The 25,589-nt window shown below is 43.2% G+C and overlaps 1 protein-coding gene across 2 annotated transcripts in view; it reads right to left on the reverse strand.

Moving 5' to 3' along the window:
- Positions 1 to 1,250: 1,250 nt before the first annotated feature.
- WDR93 (WD repeat domain 93) overlaps positions 1,251 to 25,589 on the reverse strand; it is a 42,504-nt gene continuing 18,165 nt past the window's right edge. For both annotated transcript variants that reach the window (XM_029574672.1, XM_029574671.1), the window contains exons 8-17: positions 24,395 to 24,467; positions 23,014 to 23,197; positions 16,409 to 16,479; positions 12,527 to 12,613; positions 10,899 to 11,033; positions 10,329 to 10,542; positions 8,941 to 9,001; positions 6,837 to 6,993; positions 4,406 to 4,586; positions 1,251 to 2,065 (exon numbers count right to left, since the gene is read on the reverse strand). In XM_029574672.1, coding sequence (XP_029430532.1) covers positions 1,972 to 2,065; positions 4,406 to 4,586; positions 6,837 to 6,993; positions 8,941 to 9,001; positions 10,329 to 10,542; positions 10,899 to 11,033; positions 12,527 to 12,613; positions 16,409 to 16,479; positions 23,014 to 23,197; positions 24,395 to 24,467 — 1,257 coding nt within the window. In that variant the 3' untranslated portion in view covers positions 1,251 to 1,971. The remainder of the gene's footprint in view (positions 2,066 to 4,405; positions 4,587 to 6,836; positions 6,994 to 8,940; positions 9,002 to 10,328; positions 10,543 to 10,898; positions 11,034 to 12,526; positions 12,614 to 16,408; positions 16,480 to 23,013; positions 23,198 to 24,394; positions 24,468 to 25,589) is intronic.

Genomic DNA, 25,589 nt, shown 5'->3' on the forward strand with positions numbered 1-25,589 from the left:
TTTACACAGGCACCGATGGGGAACCAGCGCAGAATGTGCCCTTTGACAGCAATTCCATTAGGGACCTCCCTACTAAGAAGGGAATTTTCAAAGGCACTTACCAAGATAAAACGATTTGACTGAAAAATAAACCTTCCCCACTGTGGCTAATTGTACGCAGGGCTTCCAGAGCAGGCATCCATTTAAACGCAGTAAAGTGAGGCCTTCTTGTGGGCGTCTGTAGGTCTGGGAAGACAAAACAGCTCACATACACTCTGGGCCGGATTTTAAAAGCCCTACGCGCGCCGGGCCTATTTTATAAAGGCCTGGCGGCGCGAGTAAAGCCCCGGGACACGTCTAAGTCCTGGGGCTTTACAAAAGGGGCGGTCCGGGGGCGGGGCCAGAGGCCTCTGGCACAGCACCCATTTGCCGCTGTGTCGGAGGATTGCGTGCCGGCAGGCTGCCGGCGCTCACAAAAGGTAAGACAGAGGTCGGGGGAGGGGGGTTAGAATAGGGCTGGGGGGAAAGGTTAGGGGGAAGGGCTGGGAAGGTGAGTTTAGGGGGGAGGGAACGGGGAAGGCTGTGGGCGTCGGCATGTGCAAGATGCACTAGTGTGCACCCCCTTGCGCGTGCCGACCCCCGATTTTATAATATGCGCACGCATGTTATAAAATCAGGCATAGGTGTGCGCGCCAGGTAGCGCGCGCACACGTACGCCTGTGCGTAGGTTTGAAATGTACTCCTCTGTTTTTAAATGCAGGCACTCTTCTCCTCTACCACCCGCGCAAATAACAGGTGCAACGTAAGTGGAAGCTTTTGGAATTTGTGCTTGGCTCTTGCTCATTTTCAGAGACAAGCTAGGCAGGTAGCTTCTTTTTGAAAATTTGCCTAAAGCCCGTGTGTTATGAAGTAACAGCGCAGTATGAAACCAGGCGAGCTACCAGAAAACCGCTCCCTAAAGCTTGCTCCCGTTTTGTGTCTACAGAAAAAATGCCTTAGTACATAGGGTTCTTTGTTTCTGCACAGCGGGCAATATAAATGCAGATAACCCCCAAATCCTTCTCTGCCTGTGTGTCTATACATGGATGTTGCATGTTTGTTTTCTGCCAGCACACTAATAATTGTTTCACCAATCCATCCTGGTGAAAGATGCTTTCCATGGTCCTGCTGTTTTCTACTATCCTTCTCATATATCAGACATGCCAAGTCTGAGAATGATAAATTGCTCTTCCCTCTTGATAAGAATACAGAAACCTAAAATATGATGGCAGATAAAGACCATAAAGACCAGCTAGTCTGCCTATTTGAGGACTGCCCCATTCTGGTTTTTTTTTTTAAGGGTTTAACCTAATGTGTTAAGCTTCCCTGATAGAGAGATGCCAGTTGGTTACATTTTCAACTAAACAGGCTTCACACGACTGCATGCATATAATACTCTATTCGAGCTAGGGAAGATATGGTAGAGACATTTAAATACCTCCAAGGTTTCTAAGCACACAAGGCAGGCCTCTTTTAAAGGAAAGGAAGCTCTAAAAGAAGGGGAGTCAGAGGATGAGGGTGAAACGTAGTAGACTCCAGACAAATCTTAGGACATTTTTGCTTCCAGAGAGGGTGGCGGATGCATGGAACGGCCTCCCACAGGAGGTGGTGGAGACAAACACAGTATCTGAATTCAAGAAAGCATGGGATAAACACAGGGGATCTCTGAGGGAGGATGAAATTGTAAAGCTGAATTAGTTGGGTGAATGGGCAGACTAGATAGGCCATTTTTATTTTCTGCCATCATGTTTCTATGCTTTCTTAGATAAGTCAGAATTAAAAACCTTAGAAGCAATATGGTAAAATCCAGGACTAGATTAGCCTGTCAGGGATGAAAATCCAGCAACTATATATCCCGATACTTCTTGGAACGCCACAGTTAAAGAAAGCTAGTTTGTTACACAACAAAATATCGCCTCCTGATGCAGGCTGCCAGAAGGGCCTCTGCTCCCTTTATTTCCTGTGTCTTTCTTTCTTCTCAGCATGCTTCTGAAGCTGTTTCCAGCAGTCAGGCAGCTGTTTACACCTCTCCATCTGATTTTCATACCTATTTGGGGGGGAAAAAAAAAGATTTAGAATTCCACTGTCTGCTGCTCTCATCAGGATTATGCATCCAGTACATCTCTCTTCTACGCCACACGAGAACCATCCAGCAGGTAAATATAATACCAGCATTTATGTAAGGCTGAATTTTATTGACCATTCTGGCAACATAATAGATCATGCCTTAAAAAAAATGTTGAGATGGCTACAGGTAAGAGTACTGGATGACTCTCTAATTTCTGTTTCTAAATGCCTGACATGAAAAACACTGACCAGGGAATTGGAACTCTGTCTTATGTTTTTGTTAAATAGAAGTCTAATGAAAGGGCCAGCTCAGTGGCTTAATAACAAGCAAAATGTCTCTGGTTTGAGCACCAAGTCGAGTTTTCTAATCCCCACGTCAGCTGAGCCTGGGGAATGCTGCAGAGGTAGCATTCACAGCCCCCTCTCCTCCTCTGTGAAAAAGGGGGAGAGGGAACTGTAGGAATCACTCGTACTAAAATGATCCCCTTTTTAGCTGTTCTTGTGAAAAGCACAGTAAGAACGCCTTGTGGGGAGATCACGTCTGTCCGTCTCTGATCTCGCATCACAAGGTAAACGATAGGAGATTGCACACCTGTATATTCTTAGTGGTAGTTTACCTTTTTGCAGTTGTTAAATATAAACTATGATTAGTTATTTTAAATTGTTCAAAGTTTAGGACAATACAGCCTTAACATCCTGGGAAATTGACACAAGAAAGTTCAAGTGATACGATGAAAGGGCATAAGCCCGATACATTTCCTTTTACTAAGAAAAGTCTGGTCCCTATTAGTGGAATTAGCCCTTGATCAGAGAGTTCCTCTCATTTGGGGGAATGTAATCTTAATCTCAATATTTAATTCAGAACCGAGAACACATAAGTTGGCCCAAGTCTCCATTTTCCCCTCTCTGTTCTGTCATACCCCGACCATCATATATGTTTCCTTTTGTAACCTGCTGGTGGGAATGCGATGGAGGCAGAGTTGGCACCTAGCACACAGGGATGGTAATTTTGATAGTGGTGTGCGGGCGCACGTGTACGTACTTATGCCAGCTCGTGCCAAAGGACGTGGCCATTTTATAACATACGTGCATATAAGAACATAAGAAATTGCCATGCTGGGTCAGACCAAGGGTTCATCAAGCCCAGCATCCTGTTTCCAACAGAGGCCAAAACCAGGCCATAAGAACCTGGCAATTACCCAAACACTAAGAAGATCCCATGCTACTGATGCAATTAATAGCAGTGGCTATTCCCTAAGTAAAATTGATTAATAGCCATTAATGGACTTCTCCTCCAAGAACTTATCCAAACCTTTTTTAAACCCAGCTACACTAACTGCACTAACCACCTCCTCTGGCAACAAATTCCAGAACTTTATTGTGCGTTGAGTGAAAAAGAATTTTCTCCGATTAGTCTTAAATGTGCTACTTGCTAACTTCAAGGAATGCCCCCTAGTCCTTCTATTATTCGAAAGTGAAAATAACCGAGTCACATCTACTCGTTCAAGACCTCTCATGATCTTAAAGACCTCTATCATGCACGCATGGTATAAAAATAGGTTGTATGCACAATTTTATATAGACGCGTGCCTGCGCGCACAAATGCCACCTCTACTGTGCAAGTGGGGACACGCGCCGACAACATAGGGAGTTTTCCCAGTTTGTTCCCAGTTCGCCCAGTTAAGAGATAGGATGTCCCAACCTCCCTAGTTTTATAGCCTCCCATGCCTCCTGTTAGCCACAAACCTTAAAACCCCACTGACCAGACTAGATTTTTTTTAATGTTATTACTTACACGCTATCCATAGCAGTAGTAGAGTCACGTGGCGGATGACCCCGGTGCACTTGTGCAGTAAATACTTACGCACACATTCCACATTGAAGTCCCAGAACACCCATGCCCTGCCCTTGCCCCGCCCAGACCATGTCCGCCCCTTATTTTGGGCTCCCAAACTTGTGCATGAACCGGGAGATAACTCGCCTACACGGGTGGGTTTTTAAAATCCGCTCGGCGCGCGCTGGCCAGACACCCTCGCGTTATCTCTTGCTTTTGGCACACGCTGGGCTTTGAAAGTTCACCCCAAGAGAAAATCCACGTAGAATTGCTCCATAATGATTCTACAACCTTCAACTAGTGATTTGTAAACCGAAGTGTTCAAAAATGTAAGAAAAATCTTTTGTTTCAACTTTTTGCTTTGTTTTTGTCATATGCAGAGTGCTCTTATGTGGTTTCATTATGTGGAAAGGGAGACCTCTTGTGGTGAATTAACGGAACCGCAGAGCAATGTTCCTGTCTTTTCTTTTAATGCTACACTCTCACCTGTTCTGCAAGAAAAGCTCACATCTCTTGTCCCACGGGAGGAACCTGAAGGGGGTTTGCACAGACTCTTGCCTCGTTCTGAATTTTTCCATGAATGCTAAGCCTTCAAAACTGAAACAGAAGACAGCAGAAGGAACATCGCTGGCATGCACAGCCTGCTTACCAGGCAGCCTCTCGTCACCTGCCACAGGGAGAAGAAGGTAAAACCAAGTCATTTTATGCTTTGGATGGTTTTCTGTTAAAAGCACGAAAGTTTACCAATATTTATCCTAAATGTTATATACCTAACATCTGTTGTGTCTGAATAAAAATGCCATGGTATCAATTAAATGGTCATTTAATTGGAGTTGAAATTTGATCACGTATAGGACAGAGTCCGCAAAGTCTTCTTCTGTTTCTATCTGCTGGTGGGGAGGCAAAACCCAGCTGTCCTGGACTGATCCGGGTACGTACAGGGAATTAAAGTTTTCTTTATTTCCTTATTGTAACTCCCATTGAGGGTAATTGTATAAAAGCCCACGTAGGGAGGGCTGAGATTTGCATGCAAGAAGAACATGTGAACTCCAGGCCTAATTTTCAAAGTGGCCTTACACACATACATCTGCTTTGAAAATTAGCAGGCGTATGCAGAGTAGCGTGCACACATATATTTATGCCCGTGTGGCCGCAGGTGTACATGTGCACGCACACATTTACGCAGATACTTTAAAATGAATCAAAAGCCTGTTAGATCTCACTGGACCTATGGGAAAACATTTTTTTTTATTAAATAAGAGCCTCTGAATAATGCTTCCTTCATGACTCAAGTCAGCCCTCTTGTGGTCAAATGACAAAGAAGCAACTTCATTTTCCAGTGGCACTCCAAAAGTTTAACTAAGGTTTCCATTTTTAGATGATTATAAATTGTAAATTTCGGTGTTTATTTTCCAACTAATTAGAAATTGAGCAGAGTTAAAAAAAAGAAAAAACCCTGACATGTTCTCATTCACAAGTACTACTACTGGGGTCCTTTTCTGGTTGAATTAAATATATTTGTGCAACGCCAGAGTCGGTACAGAAAAGGCACAAAAACAGAGTGGAGGGTCCAAGGCAGGCAAAAGGAAAGGTGAGAGAGTACTAGGGAAATGGTATTATTTTGGCTTTTATCCAACAGACACCTTTTTTTTTTTGCATTGGGGGTGTTTTTGGGATGCCTTTCCTCAGCCCTTGCCACTAAATCCAGCCGTAGCAAGTAACACAGCCGCACTTATATAGAAAGCCCAGAAAATAAGACTGAACAATTACATAAATCATTTACAGTTTCACATCTACTCAACCAATGTCGCACACCTCGTCAAATGCAAAAAATACTCCAGAATCTATTTGGGTTGGGTGGCAGATTAAGCAAACACTTTGTGCAAGGATGATCCACTACAGGTATGCAGTATTAGACCCACAAAACTGTCTGACTTCTCTGTATCAACACTAAAAGCACTTTTACAAGCATACAGGACAACAAAGCACAAATGCACATGAGATGCAATACATACATTTTTCAAATAAAATATGGACTTGTGATTTCTTTCCTATGCTAAATGCTCATCTCTTCCCTGCCTGCTTTCAAACGTCCCTGCTGGCTCTTATCCTCCCTCATATAAGAGAAAATGATATTGAACAAAATATTGTTCTCAGAGTACAAAATCTGCCTTCTCTGTCACTACTGCTGAATAAGGGGATTATAGGGGACCTGAAAATTACTGTACAGTAACATTTACTATCTACATTATAAAATATTTTTGTTGGTTGAATAAAAAAAAGACATCACAACCTCCTATGTATCCTATTTTTGCACAAAATTCCATGCAATTGGACTGATAAATCAAAACTGTTTAACATTAGTAATCCCATATTTTATGGACTTGTTCATGAATTTTCTTTCACACCTGCCACAATCGCTGTCCTCCACCACACGCACTGCAAACAGGTTGGGTTTTGGAAAACTTCTCTGTCTCCATCTGCTGGAAGGGAGGCAAAACCCGGGAGTCTGGACTGATCCGGGTACGTACAGGGAACTAGTACTGACAGACAGGCATTTGTTGACTACTGTCCTCTGTTACAAATGAAAGGGTAATGGCATAAGATGGGGGTGACATTCAGCACTATCCAGATAGAGTTAGGAGGATAAGTCTGGCTGTGCAAGGGCACTGTCCCAAAGTTATCTGGATAGCTTTGGCTGTTTCTGGGTATTTCAGCAGAACGCATATCTTGTTGTGTTCTGCCGAATATCCAAGTTAAGTTACCCACTTAATTCACTCACTTAATATGGACCGCATAAGAATGTAAAAATCTGCCTTCTCCGGATGTGGAAGCCGACTCACAATCATGTCCAGAGATAAAGACATCTTCTGTTGACCCAGTAAAAAGATATACAAATCTTCAAAGTTTCTATTACCTCTGAGGAACAGACAAAGGTCCACTGGGTCCAAAGCAAATACAGGCTGCCAGGGCAATGCTACCTTGTGCGTGACAGGGACAACAAACCGGCAAACCACCTCTCGCTCTGCAGTGTCGAAGAGCTCCACGCTACCCTCACGCGAAATGAGAAGAACCTAAAATAAGACCGAAATACCAAACATTCATTCAAGAGTTAAAAAGCTCAGAACGGACTTCTAGAAAGGCCTGTGCTGGGAGAGGATCAGAGGTTTTTAGCCGTCTAGATTTACAAAGCACCGGATTCCACCTTCTTTTGCCACAATTATATCTCTGTGGACAAACCTTTACTATTTTTTTTTTTACAAAGTGTCCTGATTTTAATCTACTTTGCCAAAGATGTGAGCATTGATAATGCACTTGTTATTGATGTGGGCGCAGTATATTCTACAAAAAACAAAACTGCCTCATCGTGGACACCCCTTTAAATGAATATAAACAGAAACAAAAGATGGGTGCAAATATCTTACTGGCTACATCTAAATGCTCGGTATTTACGAATTAGGCATCTGCCTTAACTTTGGCTGTGCCTTAATTTATAGACCGTTTTTAATATAATATCTTGGTTTCATTTTTCATTTTGGTTCTATAATACAGATAAAAGTGTCAATTTTAAAGTTATCCAAATAGCTTTTGTGCTACATTGAAGCACCCTCTCTCTAAATTGTATATCAAACGGCAGGAAAACACTGATCTTGATTTGAAGAGAGCCGCGTACATACTCATACATTCATGCGTCCTCTCTGAGATGCACACAGTCCCTCTCTCCCACATGCGTGCATACATGCTCTCTCTCACACAGACACACACTCCCACACACACACATGCTCTCTCACACACAGACACACTCCCACACACACACATGCTCTCTCTCACACAGAGGCTTCACCTTCTTTCCTTCCACTTATTCCCCTGGCAGCCTTGGGCCCATCTCTACACTTTGGGCTTCATCGGGTTGGGATAACAAGGTGGCTTCCACTCCCCATCGGCTTCTGGTAAGATGGGGTCCCCGGCAACTCACAGCCTCTTCTCTGCTTGGGTCTACTGGACGGCCTGCAGCCTCATTACCTCGGCTTCTCCCTTCCCTTCTCATCCCCTTCCCTCACTATCTAGTTCTTTCTCCCATTTCTCATCCCCTTCTCTCCCTCCAGGGTCTCGTCCCTCCTTCTAGATACTCCCCCCACTTTTCACACTACCTCAGTTGTTCCCTATCTTCTCCTCTCTGTCTCGGCTTTTTCCCTCTTCTCACCTTCATTCCTCATTACCTCTTTTCCCCCTCTCTGGAGGTTCTTTATTTCCCTCTTCTTACCCCATCCTATGCTTTCTCCATTTTTCCCTCCTCAAGCTCTTCCTCCTCCTGCTCCCTGGTGCAGCTTATTGTGGTCAGGATCCCACCTCTCCCCGTGAGCAGGCAGCAGGAGCAGCATTTAAATGAAGCCATCTCCTATTGTCGTGGGGCAGGGCAGAAGATATTATTTTATTTCTTTTTTCTATTTCATTTGATGATAAAGTGAATGTAAACCGTCGAGATGGACTATGTCCGTGCAACGGTATAGAAAACTGTTTAAATAAATAAATAAATAAAATAAAGATGACATCGGTTAAATGTTGCTGCTGCTGACAGGTGTTTGGGTTACCCCCTACCCAATCTGATAACTACATTTGAGGTGACAAGCCTCCTTTATCTGCTCCTGAGCCACGGGTGGCCTGCCAGCCTTTTCTTTCCTCAGCCACCAGTGGGCTGGAGTGCAACAGGCAGCCCCGCGGCCTCCACTCCATTTTGGCTGTGAGTGACCCAGACTGCCACCCCCTAGGAGCTGCCGCCCTATGCAAATGCATGGCTTGCACAGCGAGTTGCACCAGCCCTGATCCTGCTAGATTCCACTGTAATCATAAAGTACATGAGAGGTAGAGTAACCTCCTGGCTTTTTACGCACCCTCCACCAAATAAAAAAACCCCATAAAGATACTGCTGTTCAGAATACAAATGCTTATTATTTGTTTACTACCAGTGCTGCTTCAACTCTTACCCTAAAAGAGCCCAAGAGAAGACATGCAATACTCACAGCACTGGGTAAGGTAGGAATAGGTAGAACTGCACTGATAAGGTCATCTGCAGTCTTAGGGCTTTATTAAAAAAAAAGTTCAGAAAATTAAAATTACATGTTCTTCCACACACTGAGGCAAGCAATACACAATATTATATAAAATGGCAATATAAATGACTGATTTTTAGCATGCAAACTTTAAAAGTAAATTACTGAAGAAACTGGTGATCAGCAAGCAAGATATTTTATCTCTGTGCTTGATACGCTAAGGTTCTGCGCTTTACTGTGGCCTGCATGTGTCTCTACTGCACATGGGGGTATTAGCGGACTGATGCCTTAGGATGGGTTGCTTGCTTAAAAGTACAGAACCGCATCTGGTGTTTCTGGACAGTCTCATTGGTATTTGCAATAGCAGGTTACAAAGAAGGATCACATGTTGTTTACTGATGCTCAGAACAAACAGAAAATAGCAAACTCTCAGGCTTTGCTTTGGTTGGAAGGTGGTCATAAGGTTGATTTGAATTTGTTAATGTGTATTACGACCTTCTGTTACAGAATATCATGCACTTTAACCCGCACCATGTTATGGGGTATTTTTACAACTGCCCACATTGGGGGCAGTTCATGGTACTTTTTACCTGTGGGCTTTGCAAAGATTTGCAAAGAAAAAGCATGTATATCATTTCCCTTAGAAAACTATCCCTGGAAAATGACCTGCACACATTTACACCAGCTAATGTGCATGGGTGGTTTCCCAAGAATTTATTTCTGCTTTTGGATTTCCACAAGCATGCGTGTAGTTGCAAACCTCCCTCCACTCCTTCCCCCCTGTGCGGGCAGTGCTACGCATGCAGAGAGATTATGTACGCAAGTTTAACCACACGCAGGGACGGCAGTTTAAACAAAGCTTTTTTCCTGCAGGTCAAAGCATTGATTTATCCAAAGAAATGGCTCTGAAATGTCCTCTCTACAAGTGGTGCTGTGCTGCAAGCAACATACGTTCATAAAATCCATGAACACCATTCTTAGTCTGGGCTCCCCAATTTGGTAGAACATTAACAATTTTTACATTTTGGTGGCATCGTGTGGGCACAGGGAGCCCAACTTTCAACTGTGTGGCGGTTTATAAAATACCATTTATTTCTGCTCTGAAAGTACATACCGATGGAAATAAAAAATGCTAAGTTGTAGTTACTGGTAGAAAAATGTTCAGCTACCGTAATGTTGATGATTTATGCTTAATTTTGAATTTTTTTTTTTTTGTTTTAATGAACATCTGCATTTTAACTTCCTAAAAAGTGATGTGTTTGTAAAGTGCTACATTCTGACAGAATCAAATGATTAAAACAATGTTCACAACTGTACCAACACCTACAGGAGATTACTTTGCCATGTATGACACTCACCTGTCTCGCAGCAGTGTCACGGTGGTCTCTTTGCCCCCTGCTGCCGTAATCAGATAAAGTGAACCACTAGTGCACCAGGCCAGGATCCGTACTCTTGGCTTAGTAGGCATGCTGGGAAACTGCATTTGGTTTCTACTGATGTCTGAGAACTCCAGGAAGTAGATGTCTTGCATGTGACAGCCTTCTGGGAGCATAACCAAAGCTAGGGGGAATCCTGAAAAGGCAAAGCATACTGACATGGGACGGCAGTATGGAAAAGGCAACAAGTCATTAAAGCTCCTGTTGTACCAAAGTTTTATATGTATATTTAAATAGACTGTCTTAGACTGAAAAATCGGAGAACCCTTTCCATCAACTCTTGCTTCAGAGCTGAAAATCCCCAAGAAATGCGAGCTAAGGTATTGGGAAGAAAAGTGGTTTGGTTGCTTAGTAAGCCTCTGATCTGCTGGAGCCTGGCACAACCCAAGGTCAACATGCCAAGTGGCACTGCAGGCCCCACAGGCAGGAGAAGTCTATGGAAGCTGTTAGGCTTCTATCTACAGAACAAAATAAATGAATATGAGAACTCACCTGAATGCTTTATATCCCATATTGTAATAGCCCCATCTTCAAAACCCAGAGCCAGGTAGGAAGTGCAGGAGGTGGCAGCTGAGCAGACGACTGGAGCTGCACAGGGCCAGACTGCATCGGGCTTTGGTTCAGACTCTAAGAAAAACAAAGGATCTGAACCTTTTAACCGAGCTCACCTGTACAGAACTGACCAATCAGAAAGATGGGTAGATAAACTGGACAGCCATCACTATACAAATCTGTATTCATAACTACTCCCCTTTCAGATGGTAATCTCTTTCCTGCTCCAAGACTTCCATGCAGTTGCTTGTAATTTCAGCAGTTAGGGTGGTGCTGGGGGTTAATATTTTCTTTTGCCTGATATTTAGCCTTATGTGAAATGGTGATCTTTTTGTGTTGAACAAACAATTAACCCCTTTCTTCCAGGTACTGTGAAATCTTGAAACCCTAGTGCTTGAATACTGGGAGACTGAAATCATTTTTTATTGACTGTGTCTGACTTGCACTGATTTTAGTAAAAAACGGAATTGGTGTTCTAGAAACTTCGATCATGAGAAAAGCCAAGACTATCCCCTCAACTGTATTTAATCATTGAAGCCATTGAACTAAGTCAAGTTAAAACCAGATGTTAGAGGCCAGTTTTAATGTATATGTTATCTCTCACAAAACACTATGTTAAATGTCTAATGTGCTAACAGGTGATAAACTCAGTGTTTGTGGTAGATAATGCTGGGTGAGGTCTGCTAGAGCCATTTTGCACACTGAAGCTGAGGATGGGGTAAGCTGCCAAGCTGTGAATGGGGCAGGCGGGAAGTTCCCAGCACAGGGAGGGGAGAAGTGCCACAGAAGAGGTTTGGGCAGCTTGGCATGGCTTTCTGTGGTGGTATGGGGGTGAGGAGGAAAGGGTGGCACATCAGCCTGGAGAGACCTTCTGTGGTAGTCCAGGGAGTAGTGGGGAGGATCGGTATGAGGGGCCTTCTTTGGCAGTTCAGAGTTGTGATGCAGGGGTATCATGGTTCACATCTGGCATTGCAAAATCCTACTGACACCTGACAGAGGTTTGAGTTTTTATGCAACCAGAGGGTTAAAACAATATCACACTGCTGAACACGACCCTGTCTTAATAACAGTGCCCTGATTTGCAAGTATTTGAAAGTGACACAGCTCATTAATATTTGTATCACAATAGTCCATGTTAACGTGAACTAATGCACAACTGTGTTAAGGCTAAAGCACATTAATGCATGTTCAACAAGCATTAACACTGCTTTAGGCTACACTGGTGTGTACACATTTCTTAAGATTTCTAATATGTATCCTATTTAACATCTAGCAGATGCACATACCCTTGAAAACGTAACACTCAGTGTGCACGCTCATTGCTTAATGCTTATATGTTTGGCACTGCAAATGTCTTTTCTTAGATGTTGCCAGTCTGTCATGGTTGAGATTTGAGAAAAAATGGATCTATTTGTAAACAGCTGATAACATACAACTTTGAATTTGTACATGGTGCATAGTAAAACCACCTCAAGGAGAAATCACTAAACAATGAGAAGACTCAAAGAGCTGATGTTTAAAAACCTTAACACATCATGTAAACACATCCCTTCCAGGGATTACTGTACCTGACTTCTCCTTATGGGGCCTGACCAGGAAGTACCAGTAAAGAAGGTGCCTATCGCTCCAGTGCACACTAATAGCATTAGGCGTACCTATAAAACAGGACAAGAAGACCACGATATTCATCAACTTTTCAGTCTGAATTTGTTTTGTGAGAAAAGTTTTTTGTGCTACAGCACCATTATAAAGTAAAATTGTGCATAAAAAACCTTAAATCAGGAAACTAAAAAAGAGAAGGGGTGAGCCACACAAATAAATAGGAAAACAACAAGAGTGGTACACAGAAAACAAACGGGTAATACATGTTTAATAAATTATATAAAAACAATAAATATCCAATTCATCTTTGGCACAGTGCAGCAGACTCTCCACTGAGAGTTTTGTGTTTCTGTTTGCAAATAAAGAAGAATATTTATTTTTCTAACTCTGGTACCTCCTATGGAGGACCTTGGTGTTTTTAGGTTTGTGATTTTACATCTCATTTATGGTTCAGTAGTCAGCCTCTTAAGGACGATCCTTTATATAAAATGACACTTTGTGAAGTGTATTGGATACATCGCTGTGTTAATATTAGGTCTACACTTTTAATGGACCTCAGAGGAGCGCCAAACTGAGAGAATTATCTTTTTGCCTACAAGACAAGCTTTATGCAAAAACATGCGCGAACCAGGATCTCGAATCCGAATGGGGGATATTCACCCAAACAGCAGCCATTACGGTGTCATGGGGAAAGCGACATCCAATAAGTCTGCCAGGTAGTCCGCCACGCAGCGCCAAAAGCACAATATGGGAGGGCAGGACCAAAATACGTGGGACAGGGTGCCCATCAGGTGTCCACAACGGGTGCAACCCGCCAACTGGGCTATAGTTAAATGAAAGGCTACTTGAGGTGACACATATGCTTGGCTGAGAAATTTAAATTGCAATTCTATATAATAAATATTGACTGAGGTCCTGGTTATGCGCCGGAAACAAACCTTTAAAATATTTTGAGTGACAATAAAGTCCCAATCTCTATTCCAACGGGATTCTAAGGTGGAGTACATGTCTCCTTCAGAGCGTTTCCTTATATATTGATAGTAATTCAACAGGGATGGAGCTTTAGACTTCTCAAAACGAAACATCTGATCTAGAGTTTGGAACACCGAGGGAGCTTTATAGGTGTCCAAGATGGCCCGGATATAATGTCCAATTTGTAGGTATGGGAAAGTGCGCGTAACCCCCAGTCCGTACACTGCCTGGAACTCTTTAAAAATAATTATCGTCCCATCTTGCGTGAGCAAGTGACCCAAGAGGGTGATACCACGGGATGCCCAAACCTTAAAGCTAGAGGAACGTGTGCCCGGGGTAAACTCTGTATTCCCCGACACTTGGAGAAAGTAGGCACATAGGGTGGGTATCTGTAAGAGTCTCGTCACCTTCTTCCAAGTCTGACGTGGCCTCACAAGAGCAGTACGCTTGAGAAAAGATGGGAGATGCACTGGATCAGGTGTACATAGATGGGAGTCATCGGGGCCATTAAGGCTTCATCAGAATATAACGTGGTATAAACTGGATTGTCCGTTAGCCAGTCCCTAGCAATGCATGAGTTACAGGCCAAATTATAGGCGGCCAGATCATGGACTCCCAGGCTTCCCCGTCCCCATCCTGCCTTCAACCGGGTGAGAGGTATACGGGATTTCCCCCCCTTCCAAATAAAACGCCTAAGCACACTATCAAGTCTGTTAAGATCTCCCTTCCTTAGAAGGACTGGTAAGTTTTGAAGTACATAAAAAGCCATTTGGGTAAGATGGTCATTTTGAATAAATTTATCCGGCCAATCAAAGAGATGGGTAGGTTACTCTAATTAGTCAGGTTGTCTATGGTAGTTTGTAATAAGCGGGGGATATTAGCCTGATACACGAGGTCCGGATTTGATGGTAGAAACACCCCTAGGTAGCATAGAGGATCTGTTGCTCATGTTAATGGAAAATTATCTGGCCAATTAGACTGCAGGGTAGGCGGGTATGCTAGTACAGAGGATTTAGACTCATTTAACCTAAGACCGGAAAACTCACCAAAGGTCGTCATTAAATGCAATAAATTAGGCAGGGATGTCAGAGGGTTCGTAATAAAAACTAACAAGTCATCCGCAAATGCCACTCCCTTAAATACTCCCTGAATTTCCCGGCAGTGATGTATGGCCAACATGAGGGGTTCTAATTGCAAAATAAACAATAGGGGCGATAATGGGCAGCCCTGCCGTGTGCCCCTGGTCACCCCAAAGGATTCAGACTGCGCCCTGTTCACAAGGATGGCTGCCCAAGAGTCACTGTACAATAATTTCACCGCCCGAAGGAAAAAAACGTCAAACCCCATTTGTTCCAGGGTATGGAACAAATACTGCCACTCCACCCAGTTGACTGCTTTTCAGCATCAAAACTGATAACCAAGTAAGGGGTATCCATCTGTACGTACATTGTCATGGCCGTCAGCACCCGGCGTATGTTGGCCAGGGCGTACCGTTGCTGGTCAAATCCCACCTGATGGTCGCCTACGAGAGTGGGCAAAATAGTCGCTAGACGGTCAGCCAATATTTTAGCCAATAACTTATAATCTAAATTTAGTAATGATATCGGGCAATAAGACCTGGGTAGAAGAGGGTCCTTGCCCATCTTAAGGATTAGTGTAATTAAGGCCAAGTTTTCATGGGGGGGGGGGGGGGGGGAAGGAACCTCGAGTTATCAATTCGGAGAATCTCGCTGCCAGGGGCCCCGAAATCAGGTCTACCAGGTGTTTAAAAAACTCAGCTGTATAACCATCGGGTCCCAGTGCCTTAAATTGCTTTTGTTGACCTATTGCCAAACGGACCTCTGATTCCGTGATAGGTTGGTTAAGTGCTTCCCGATGTGCGTGAGACAAACAAAGAAGATATAGATCTGTAAGGAATCGTGCTCCCGCCACCTCATTCCCTCCCTCAGATGTATATAAGTTGGAATAAAACTCACGAAACCCTTTTAAAATGGATGGGGTGTCTCTGACTACTGTATTATGTGATGTTCTCAATGCTGGGATAAATCTATTTCTCCTGGTGGATCGAATTAAATTGGCCATCAGCCGTCCCGTTTTACTGCTGTATTGGTAAAGATGGTATTGATAGTAAAGGTGGCTTTTTTTTGTTCATTGGTGTATGAGGGAGTTAAGAGCCGATTGCAATGAGCGATAGGCAACCCTCGCCTCATTACTCTCAAATTCTGCTAAGCGTATCCGGGCTTTACGTAATTGTCCATTCAAGGCCAAGATATGCTTGTCTAAAATCCGTCGACATCTGTCTCCCTCTGCTGGACAGGAGGCTCAACCCACTGTCTGGACTGATCTGGGTACGTATAGGGAACGAGCATATTTTAAAATTCACTTCCCTGCGCAGGTTAAAGCTGACAAAGTCACAAGGAGGATTCGCAAATACGTTTGCTTGAGTAACCACTTAAAATTAGGAGCACACATACGCGTGGTAGGCATATTTTAAATCATATGCACATAGATGCATGCGTAATTTATAATTCCAGCATATGTGCGCTCGTGCACATATATCCGTATGTACGAGCACCCACGCACTTGTTTTAAAGTTACTGTCCAAGAGTTCAGTGCCTATTAGTTCTATTAGAATGTTCTGCCACTTTACTTCTTTCAGGGGGTTTTATTACATTGTGCGGTGTTTTATAACAGCATTTCAGCCTTGTGTATGTCACCACTGTAAATCTCCTGTTTCTTTTCTGGAGAATTCATCTATTCCATTGCAAATATCTTTACATAGAGGGTAAATTTCAAACATCTTGCATAACTTATACCACAAATTGGCATTTACCATTCTGATATACAGTAAGAGAAGGATCTTGGGTTCTATTTACCTGTCTGAGATTTGCTGTCACTTCCCATCTGCAAAATTTTGCCAGGAAAGAGAAAGTAAAACACTGCATCGCTGTGTGACAGAATGATAAATACAAAACAAAATATAAGGAGGACAGAAGTATCGGAGATCATTTTCTTGCATGATACAATAGTGTACATTATTTATTTTGCACAGGATTTAAGAGGTTGACATTCTGTGGGCTGGTGCTCAAAAAATTTATCTGGGTAATTTTATCCAGACATTTAGCAGAACATATCAGGATATGCGTTCCACTGAATATACTCAGCTAAAGGTATCTGCAGAATTTTAGGACAGCTTTTTACTGACCAGACTTGCCCAGCTAAAGGAAAATTGATTCTTACCTGCTAATTTTCATTCCTGTAGTACCACAGATCAGTGCAGACTCCTGGGTTTTGCACTCCTGCCAGCAGATGGAGACAGATAAAAGTTTTACTGAACCTGCCATATAACATGGTGTGCCACCTGCAGTCCCTCAGTATGGAACTGTATCCAAGCCAAGATGCCAAAATCAAACAACTAATTTTAACAGCCCATCCAAATCCCCATGAAAAGGAGGGTGGCAAAATTTTAACATGTAATGAAAGAAACTCAAGTAAAGTGAAAACAGCATTGTGACCTGCTAACTCTGCAATAGCTCCGACATAACCATGAAATGAGTAGCTGACTCTCCCCTCATACCATAGGCGGGTGTCTGGACTGATCTGTGGTACTACAGGAAAGAAAATTAGCAGGTAAGAACCAAATTTTCCTTTCCCTGTATGAACCCAGATCAGTCCAGACTCCTGGGATATACCTAAGCCCACTAAACTGGATGGGACCTGGAGAGTCCCACTTGCAGAATATACTCACCAAAACCGGCCACAGTTGGAGCCCCGACATCCAACTAATAGTGTCTGGTGAAAGTGTGCAGCGACTTCCAAATTGCTGTCCTGAAGATCTCCTGCAGTAACACTTGCTGGGCCTGAGCCCAAGAGGCTGCCTACAAACACATTGAATAAGCCCTCAAACCTTCAAGCACTAACCGAACCCTAGAAATATATGCTGAACCAATCGCCTACTTGAGCCAAGCTTGACGCCCCTTCCTTGGACCATTCCAGAGAATGAAAACGTGATCCGATGTGCAAAATTCATTACTGACCTTGCATGAGGGGCTGAGGAATCCAGATACGGAAAGGTCAGAAGTTCCACAGTCTGATTAATGTGGAACCCCGACCCTACCTATGCAGAAAGGAGGGCACTGTGCGTAACGACTCCCCTGCCTCCGAATTTGCAAAAATGGATCCCTGCAGGATAACGCCTGTAGCTACGAAATCCTCCTCGCTGAACAAATGGCCACGGGAAATACCACCTTAAATGTTAAGTCCTTCAAAGTCGCTCTTCTCAGAGGCTCAAACAGAGCTCCACATAACGCCATAAGCACCAAATTCAGATTCCAAGATGGACGCGGCTTCCTCACCAGCAGCCACAAGTTCTTTTCCCCACAAAAAAAACGTACAACATCCAGAAGTGTGGACAGAGAATACTCTTGTACTTTACCACGGAGACAGCCGAAGGCCACTACTTGCACTCTCAGAGAATTAAAAGTCAAACCTTTTACTAAACCCTCCTGCAGGAAGGTCAAAATATGCGCCACTGTAGCTTGCAATGCCTGCACATCTTGACCCATACACCAGGACTCGAGGACCTTCCAGACCCACACATAAGTCAAAGTCATGGAAGTCCACCTGGCCTGCAGCAAGGCAGTAATAACCGCTTCAGGATAACCACGCCATCTTAGTCACCTCCTCTCAAAAGCCAGGCCACGAGACAAGAAGCAAGCCGCCTGTTCTGAAAATATGGGGCCCTGTTGGAGAAGATTCTCTAGATGACTGAACCTCTATGGCCATGTTGACGAGATCCGCGAACCAAGGATGGCACAGCCATGCTGGAGCCACTAGAATCACATCTCCCAGATGCTTCTCTATCCACCGTATCACCTTCCCCATCAGAGGCCATGGAGGGAAGACATATAACCGCATGTTGAGAGGCCACAACAGAACCAGAGCATCGATGCCCTCCTCACCGTGCTCTCTTCTTTGGCTGAAGAACCGCGGCACTTTCACGTTTCTTCTGATCACAAACAGTTCCATATGAGATAATCCCCACCTCTCGCAAGTTAGAGACATCACTGCCTTCAACAGCTCACACTCTCCTGGGTCCAATGTCCTGTGACTCAGAAAGTCCGCCCATACATTGTCCATCCAGGCAATGTGCGACGCCGCTATCCTCTCTAAATACTGTTCTTGCCCAAAGGACAAGTCTTGCACCTCCTGAGCCACTGCCAGACTCCTGATTCCACCCTAGTGGTTGATATAAGCCACAATTGTCGCATTTTCCATCAGAACTCTCACCGAACGACCTTATAATCGTTAAAAAAAAGGCATGTATCGCAAATTGCACTGTTCTTGTCTCTAAATGACTGATAGAACAAGAAGCTTCTTTCTTAGACCACTGGCCCTGCACCACCTAATCCTGACTCTGAGAGACTGGCATCAGTAGTGACCATCACCCAATCCGGAACTTCCAGCGGCACTCCCTGTTCCAGTTTGGCCCAAAGTAGCCACCAGGAGAGACTTTCTGCCTTCCCCCTCTAGCGGAAGAGGAATATGAAATTCTCCTGACAAAGGATTCCATCAGGAGAGAAGAAACCTCTGAAAAGGTCGCAGACCAACTCCAAGGTTGAAGCCAGGGAACCCAGGACCTACAAACAGTCCCAAACCCTGGGTGTCTAAATCCCCAGCAGGTGACAAATCTGTTCCTGATGTTTCTGCATCCTGACCTCTGTGAGGAAAATTCTCCCCTCCCTCGTGTCTAACCACGCCCCTAAATATTCCAGGGACAGAGAGAACGAGCTGGTTCTTTAGAATATTCACCACCCAGCCTAGCAAATGCAAATGGTCCAGGACTTTCTGCACAGACTGCAGACAGAGATCCTCTGACTTTGCCCTGATGAGGCAATCATCCAGTTACGGATAAGAACATAAGAAATTGCCATACTGGATCAGACCAAGAGTCCATCAAGCCCAGCATCCTGTTTCCAACAGTGGCCAATCCAGGCTACAAATACCTGGCAGGAACCCAAAAACTAAGTATATCCCATGCTAATGATGCTAGTAATAGCAGTGGCTATTTTCTAAGTCAACTTGATTAATAGCAGGTAATGGATTTCTCCTCCAAGAACTTATCCAAACCTTTTTTAAACCCAGCGACACTAACTGCACTAACCACATCCTCTGGCAACAAATTCCAGAGTTTAATTGTGCGTTGAGAGAAAAATAACTTTCTCCAATTAGTTTTAAATGTGCTACTTGCTAACTTCATGGAATGCCCCCTAGTCCTTTTATTATCCGAAAGAGTAAATAACCGATTCATATCTACTCGTTCTAGACCTCTCACGATTTTAAACACCTCTATCATATCCCCCCTCAGCCGTCTCTTCCCCAAGCTGAACAGCCCTACCCTCTTTAGTCTTTCCTCATAGGGGAGCTGTTTTATCCCCTTTATCATTTTGGTCACCCTTCTCTGTACTTTCTCTATCGCAACTATTTGTTTTTTAGATGTAGCGACCAGAATTGTACACAGTATTCAAGGTGTGGTCTCACCATGCAGCGATATAGAGGCATTATGACATTTTCCATTTTATTCACCATTCCCTTCCTAATAATTCCTAACATTCTATTTGCTTTTTTGACTGCTGCAGCGCACTGAGCTGATGATTTCACTGTATTATCCACTATGATGCCTAGATCTCTTTCCTGGGTAGTAGCACCTAATATGGATCTTAACATTGTATAACTACAGGATGGGTTATTTTTCCCTATATGCATCACCTTGCACTTATCCACATTAAATTTCATCTCCCATTTGGATGCCCAATCTTCCAGTCTCACAAGGTCCTCCTGCAATTTATCACAATCTGCTTGTGATTTAACTATTCTGAGTAATTCTTTATCATCTGCAAATCTGATTACTTCACTCGTCGTAGTCCTTTCCAGATCATTTATAAATATATTGAAAAGCATGGGTCCCAGTACAGAACCCTGAGGCACTCCACTGCCCACCCCCCTCCAGTGAGAAAACTATTTTAATCCTACTCTCTGTTTCCTGTCTTTTAACCAGTTTGCAATCCACGAAAGGACATCGCCACCTATCCCATGACTTTTTACTTTTCCTAGAAGCCTCTCATGAGGAACTTTGTCAAACACCTTCTGAAAATCCAAGTATACTATATCTACCGGTTCACCTTTATCCACATGTTTATTAACTCCTTCAAAAAAGTGAAGCAGATTTGTGAGGCAAGACTTGCCCTGGGTAAAGCCATGCTGACTTTGTTCCACTAAACCATGTCTTTCTATATGTTCCGTGATTTTGATCTTTAGAACTTTCCACTATTTTTCCTGGCACTGAAGTCAGGCTAAATGGTCTGTAGTTTCCTGGATCGCCCCTGGAGCCCTTTTTAAATATTGGGGTTACATTAGCCACCCTCCAGTCTTCAGGTACAATGGATAATTTTAATGATAGGTTACAAATTTTTACTAATAGATCTGAAATTTCATTTTTTAGTTCCTTCAGAACCCTGGGGTGTATACCATCCAGTCCAGGAGATTTACTACACTTCAATTTGTCAATCAGGCCTACTACATCTTTTAGGTTCACCGTGATTTGGTTCAGTCCATCTGAATCATTACCCATGAAAACCTTCTCCAGAACGGATATCTTGCCAACATCCTCTTCAGTAAATACAGAAGCAAAAAAATAATTTAATCTTTCTGCGATGGCCTTATCTTCTCTATGTGCCCCTTTAACCCCTTGATCATCTAACGGTCCAACTGACTCCTTTGCAGGCTTTCTGCTTCGGATATATTTTTTAAAGTTTTTACTGTGAGTTTTTGCCTCTACAGCCAACTTCTTTTCAAATTCTCTCTTAGCCAGTCTTATCAAAGTCTTACATTTAACTTGCCAATGTTTATGCTTTATCCTTTTTCTTCTGTTGGAGCCTTCTTCCAATTTTGAATGAAGATCTTTTGGCTAAAATAGCCTCTTTCACCTCACCTTTTAACCATACTGGTAATCATTTTGCCTTCCTTCCACCTTTCTTAATGTGTGGAATACATCTGGACTGTTCTTCCTTGGTGGAGTGGATAGGATCGCCAATGGGTCACAGTACTGCCTTGTGTGAGCTGAGGGATCTGGACCACCAAGATGTCAGCCACACGGTAACTATAGCGAGTTAAAGCAGGGTCTCCAACCTCCCTACTCATCCGCCTCGGGCAGGGAGGATAGCTCCATCAGGATTTTACAAGTCCCCGGGAGGCTCCCTTCAAGATCTTCTAAATCTTCTGTTTTCTCTTTTTACTCAGATTACAGGTTTTGCACTATCTGCCATCTGCTGGACACAGAAAAATACTGAAGGACTGCAGATGGCACACTATGTTATTTAGCAGTTTCAATAAAACCATATCTGTCTCCATCTGCTGGAAGGGGAACAAAAACCAAGAATATGGACTGATCTGGGTATATACAGGGAACATTGAATATCAGTGCTCAGCGAATCAAGGTCAGCCTTGCCATTGGAAAACATTCATCACCATATGTTTTACTCAACTGAATTCTGTTCACGTAAAGAATTATCCAGACAAAATATAGTTACTACAGAGCAGCTACCCACACAAACCCTTTGAATATCAACCTCTAAGTTTCTAGCAGATTTTTCTCATTATTGTTTCAGCTCTATTTTTCCTTTTTTTAACCCTGTCTTCACATTTTCTCCCCATCCCACTTTTGCCAGCTACTCAAGATCCCCCCAGCTGGTTGAATCCTTCAATTTCTCTATTTTTTTTTTTTACAGCATAGCTGCTCCTCCCTAGAACCCCAAGGCCAGAAGCACACCATTCCCATGAGACTGACGATTCATACCCGGGTGTCCTGTGCTGCAGAAAGTGTTCATTAATAGGATCCGGATGGAAAGTACTGGGGACAGAGAGGCACTGTGCAACCTGTTCAGCTTCTACCAGTTAACATTAGCAATAAAGCAAAATAGTTTCCATTCTGTCATTCTCCATGGGTTCTCTTCCCATATTATGAAGACAATTTTTAAATATCCCCCCCATAGTTGCAAATTACAAGGGGGCTTATATTTGTTTTAGCAGATTTTATGAAAATTTTCAAAGACAAAGCACCCGCGTTGTTTTTTCTTTGAAAATGAGCAAATGCAAAGTCCATGCCTTAAAAGCATCTTTATGCCTGCTACTTGTGCGATTGGCACGAGGTAACAAAACAGTGCACGGCCACTTAAAGATCGAATGCACGCGTGTTGTTATCCTCTTGCTGATGTAAACACAGCCATGGGAACACCTCTTTATCCCAAGGCTAAAACAACACATGCTGTAGCAGCTCTGGGCAGAGCAATTCTCTGCCAAGCCAATTCACCTGGGTAAAATTAGTATGGCTTTGAAAGAGCCTTCCCAATAATTGATGCAGAAGGGTTGAATTCCCCCAAATCTTTCATAAATAATAGTATTAATCACAAGTTCTGGGTCTTACTTGGACTTTTTTTCCTCTGTACCATCAGGACTCTTCACCTCAAGATATTTTCTGAACAGATTACAAAATATTGCTTCCTGCTGGTCCCACTGCTGCGCACTGATCACATGATTGAGTCCTGAACCAATGACACTGGACTCTTCGGTCTTCTGAAGGGCCTCGGAGGCACTTTTAAAATGACTTCCTGGAATGGATGATTTGTTAACACTCGATTTGTCATTGCTGAATTTCTCTTGCCATTCATAACAGATTTCTCAAACCCACCCTTCTGATGTTTATATAAACCAGGCCTTAAAATATGCATGGAAAGGACAGATTTCAAAGCCATTTTACAGGCATGAACTGGCTACAAGTGCACCCATACCTTTAGCCGTTTTTGGAGGAGACTTTCCCAGAAGAGTGTTTAGGTCAGGGAAGGAAAATAAGGGGTAGATTTTCAAACGTTACATGCGCACGCACACATGGATGCGCGGTTTTATAACATGCGTGCACTGACGTGCGCATGTTATAAAATTTCAGGTCAGTGCGCGCAAGGGGGGGTAGAGTAATGCAATTACGCACGGTGACGCATCGGGGCCTTCCCCAGTTCCCTCCCAGTCTGCTCCAATTAAGGAGCGGACTGGGAGGAAACTTCCCAACCCCCTAGCCTAATCTCCCTTCCCCTATCCTAAATACCCCCAAATTTCTTATTTAACCTTTTGCTCCTGCTTCCGAGCAGGAGTAAATTGCACGTGCCGGCACCCTGGCGAGTGACTCTAGCCCTGCCCCCCCCCCCCGGCAGTCATCACTTAGCCAGATAAGTCACTTATCTGACAAAGTAGTTAGCTGGATAACGTAGGGGTGAGGAATGGGGCGAGCTACTTATCTGGCTAACTTAGCTGGATAAGTGCTGACATTCAGACTTATATGTTAACCAGATAATTCAGACCTGCTCAATAGCAGGTCTAAACTTAGTGGGATTTATTTATTTATTTTTAATTTTTATATACCGGAATTCCTGTATGCAATACAAATCAATCCGGTTTACAAGTAACGAAAAGGTTGCCCTGGTCTGGGAGGTTAGACCTGGGTTTTTTTTACATAGAACATTGAATAATAACTCATCCGGCTAAGCAGCGGCAAATACAGGGATATTCAGCAGCATAGCCATGCTGCTGAATATCCAATGGAAGTTAGTCAGGTAAATTTATCCACCTTACTTGCCTAGCTGGCTAGGCTTTGAATACGGACCTCCTCATTATTAGAAGACTGATAACTCATACACATATATGATCTGGTCAGCAGTTTTATTTTGATTTTCACGAACGGTTTTAGTTTATCCCCAAATCAAAATACCAGAGAAACAAGATAGTCCCAGCTAGATTAGAAGATGTCTACCTACCTGCAAGAGGCCTGGGTGGCTTGATTTTCATGATCAAAGCTGGTGGAGTCAGTTTAGTTTCCACAGAAACCACCTATTATCACCAAAAGTATATTGTAAGATGGAAATAGAGCCTCCTCCCAGGCAAACCAGAGATTTGAATATTTCCCCTCGTTAACCAGCTAAATTTTGTGCAGGCAACTCATTATCCGCACAAAATTTCAGCAGGATTAAAAAGCAGCAGCGACGGAGGCATTCGGAGGGCAGGGGCGGAGGTGTGGTTACATTTCAGCCAGCAAGTGCCACCACTGAGCATTATATCAGGTACATCTTGTTGGAACAATAACTGTCCTAAAGTTACCCAGACACACAGGATCCAGGTAAAGTCAATAGAACACTTATCTGGGGTTTTTATGCTGAACACCCAGGTAAAGCTACCTGGCTAACTTTCCAGCTCAGCAGCCGAATATCCACATCTTTAATATTGAACAGATGCTTTGTATCCTAGCCCTTGATTTCCTCTTGCACATTTTTAAAAAGGGTGTTAAGATATTTATTTATTTATATTCCACTTTTCAGACACTTCAAAGCAGGTACTGAAGGGATTTATTTCTCTGTCCCCAGAGGACTCAAAATCTAAGGAACTCATTTACAAATGGTTTTCTCCCATTTTGTGTAAGGCCCTAAGTTTGTGCCTGAGACAATGGAGGGTAAAATGATTTATCCAAGGCCATAAAAGCAGTAGCAGTGATTTTTGAATCCTGGTTTCCCTGGTTTGCAGCCCGCTGCTCTAACCACTAGGCTACTCCTCCACTCTTATGTAATTATTTTATATATCTGTCTGTTTGTGTGGTCATTATGTGGTTTTATACATTATGAATGTTGTATTTTGTTCTCCGCACTGAACAAACATGTAGGATGAGCGGATTATAAGCTATTTTAAATAAATAAATTATTCTCGGCATGGACCTTGGAAGTGTAATTGAACATGAATGATGCTATTAACAACTCTAACATACCCAGTTCTAATTAAGCAAACATATATACAGATTACAATTTTTGGAATCAGAAGTCCAGTACAGAATGCTTGCAATGAGACCACAATTCAAGCTGACTCATGATGATAAGCTAACTTTAACTGGCTGCTTACTGTCTCAACACACATACACATTACAATGCTATCCATTTCATGCAGGTTACCTAGTAAACCTTTTCA

This window comes from Rhinatrema bivittatum, chromosome 13, assembly GCF_901001135.1.
Source record: "Rhinatrema bivittatum chromosome 13, aRhiBiv1.1, whole genome shotgun sequence".
Lineage (NCBI taxonomy): Eukaryota > Metazoa > Chordata > Amphibia > Gymnophiona > Rhinatrematidae > Rhinatrema > Rhinatrema bivittatum.